This window comes from Chaetura pelagica, unplaced genomic scaffold (genome assembly GCF_000747805.2).
Source record: "Chaetura pelagica isolate M959 unplaced genomic scaffold, ChaPel_1.0 scaffold211, whole genome shotgun sequence".
NCBI lineage: Eukaryota > Metazoa > Chordata > Aves > Apodiformes > Apodidae > Chaetura > Chaetura pelagica.
In genome coordinates, this window is record NW_009952157.1 from 124138 (window position 1) to 126385 (window position 2248).

General features: G+C 54.0%; 1 protein-coding gene across 1 annotated transcript in view; it reads right to left on the reverse strand.

Moving 5' to 3' along the window:
• LOC104397231 (chromosome unknown open reading frame, human C12orf5) overlaps window positions 1–1273 on the reverse strand; it is a 12313-nt gene extending 11040 nt beyond the window's left edge. The window contains exon 1 of the mRNA XM_010007179.1: window positions 1245–1273. Within this exon, the coding sequence (XP_010005481.1) occupies window positions 1245–1273 (29 nt within the window). The remainder of the gene's footprint in view (window positions 1–1244) is intronic.
• Between the last annotated feature and the right edge of the window lie 975 nt (window positions 1274–2248).

Below are 2248 nucleotides of genomic sequence, written 5' to 3' on the forward strand. Positions count from 1 at the left end.
TTTCCTGCAGAGGGCAAATGAATTGCCAGACTGTGTTCTTCAGGCTCTACCCACTTCCTGACAGCTACATCCAACCTCCTGAGGAAAATGCTGCAGGCTGGATGGAACCCATCTTGCTGGTCATCAGTTGGGGTGAGGGAAAAAGAGCAAAATGTGCCTCTTCAGGTGCTGGAAGCCCACTGTAATGTCTCCCCACAGCCTTCTCTTCTCCAGGCTGAACAGCCTCTCTCATAGGATCTTCAGGCTCTACCCACTTCCTGACAGCTACATCCAACCTCCTGAGGAAAATGCTGCAGGCTGGATGGAACCCATCTTGCTGGTCATCAGTTGGGGTGAGGGAAAAAGAGCAAAATGTGCCTCTTCAGGTGCTGGAAGCCCACTGTAATGTCTCCCCACAGCCTTCTCTTCTCCAGGCTGAACAGCCTCTCTCATAGGAATCATAGAATAGTAATGGTTGTAAAGGACCTCTTAGATCCCTGAGTCCAACCATAAAATAAACAAACAAACAACAAAAACAAACACACAAAACCACACCCCAAAAAACCCTGTAACACACAACCTACAATCTCGGCCACTAGAGCAAGCCCCAAAGTTCCTCATTTACACATTTCTTGAATACACCCAAGGATGTTGACCTACCACCTGCCTGGGCAGGCTGTTCCAGTGCCTGATCACTCTTTCAGTATAGAAATTCTTCCTAATTTCCAACCTAAACCTCCCTTGCCACAACTTCAGACCATTTCCTCTAGTACTGTCATTACTTACTTGGGAGAAGAGGCCAACCCCCACCTCTCTACAACCTCCTTCCAGGTAGTTGTAGAGGGCAATGAGGTCTCCTCTCAGCCTCCTCTTCTTCAAACTCAACACCCAGAGTTCCCTCAGTCTCTCCTCGTATGACTTGATCTCTAGACCCTTCACCACTTGGTCACTCTCCTCTGGACCTGCTCCAGCACCTCAATGCCCTTCCTACAGTGAGGGGCCCAGAACTTAACACAGGACTCGAGTTGCAGCCTCACCAGTGCTGAGTACAGGGGCACAATCACCTCCTTACTCCTGCTGGCCATTCCTGATGCAGGCCAGGATGCTGTTGGCCTTCTTACACTGCTGGCTCATGTTCATCCAGCTGCCCACCAGCACCCCCAGGTCCCTCTCTGCTGGGCAGCCCTCCAGCCACTCTTCCCCAGGCCTGCAGCCCTGCTGGGGGTTGTTGTGACCAAAATGCAGGACCTGGCACTTGGCCCTACTGAACTTCATACAACTGGCCTTGGCCCATCGATCCAGCCTGTCCAGGTCCCTCTGTAGAGCCTTCCTACCCTCTCGCCAATCAACAAACCCACCCAGCTTGGTGTTGTCTGCAGACTTACTGAGGGTGCACTCAATCCTCTCATCCAGATCACTGATAAAGATGTTGAATGAGACTGGCCCCAAAACAGCCCTGAGGGACACCCCTGGTGACTGGCACCAACTGGATTTGATCCTGTCTACCGTAACTCCTTGGGCCCAGACATCCAGCTTTTTACCCACTTTATCTATGCCAGGATTCACCAGCTTCTCCAGGAGATGCTGTGGGAGACGGTGTCAAAGGCCTTACCAAAGTCCAGGTAGACACCGACCACAGCCTTCCCCTCAGTCACAAGGTCATAGAAAGGGATCAGGTTGGTCAAGCAAGACCTCCCTTTCATAAGCCTGATCCCCTGCCTGCCCTGCACTTGCCATGTGAGCTCACTCAAGATGAGCCTCTCCATGATCTTTCCTGGCACTGAGGTCAGGCTGACAGGCCTGTGGTTCCCTGGATCCTCCTTCCAACTCTTCCTGTAGATGGGTGTCACATTACCTACCCTCCAGTTACCTGGGACCTCCCCTGCCGGCCAGAATTATTTATAAATGATGGAGAGAGGCTTGGTGAGCTCCCCTGCCAGCTCCCTCAGCACTCTAGGGTGGATCCCCTCAGGCTCCACAGACTTTGCGACTCCAGGCGCAGAAGCAGATCATTAACTGCTTCCTCCTGGATTATTGAGGGGGTTGCTCCCCATCCTTGTCTTCCAGCTCAGGTGCCTGCACACCCAGGGAGCTGCACCCTCTGCCCACCTTCACAGTCCCTGTCTGGGCTCTTCAGGATCTCCGCGTCCCTCCTGTGCTGGGGGCCCCAGACCTGGGCAGGGCACTCCAGGGGGGCCTCACGAGGAGACAGGGAGGACCAGCTCTGACCCAGGGCCTCCCCGCGGCCCCGCACCTCCCCGCCGGGCAG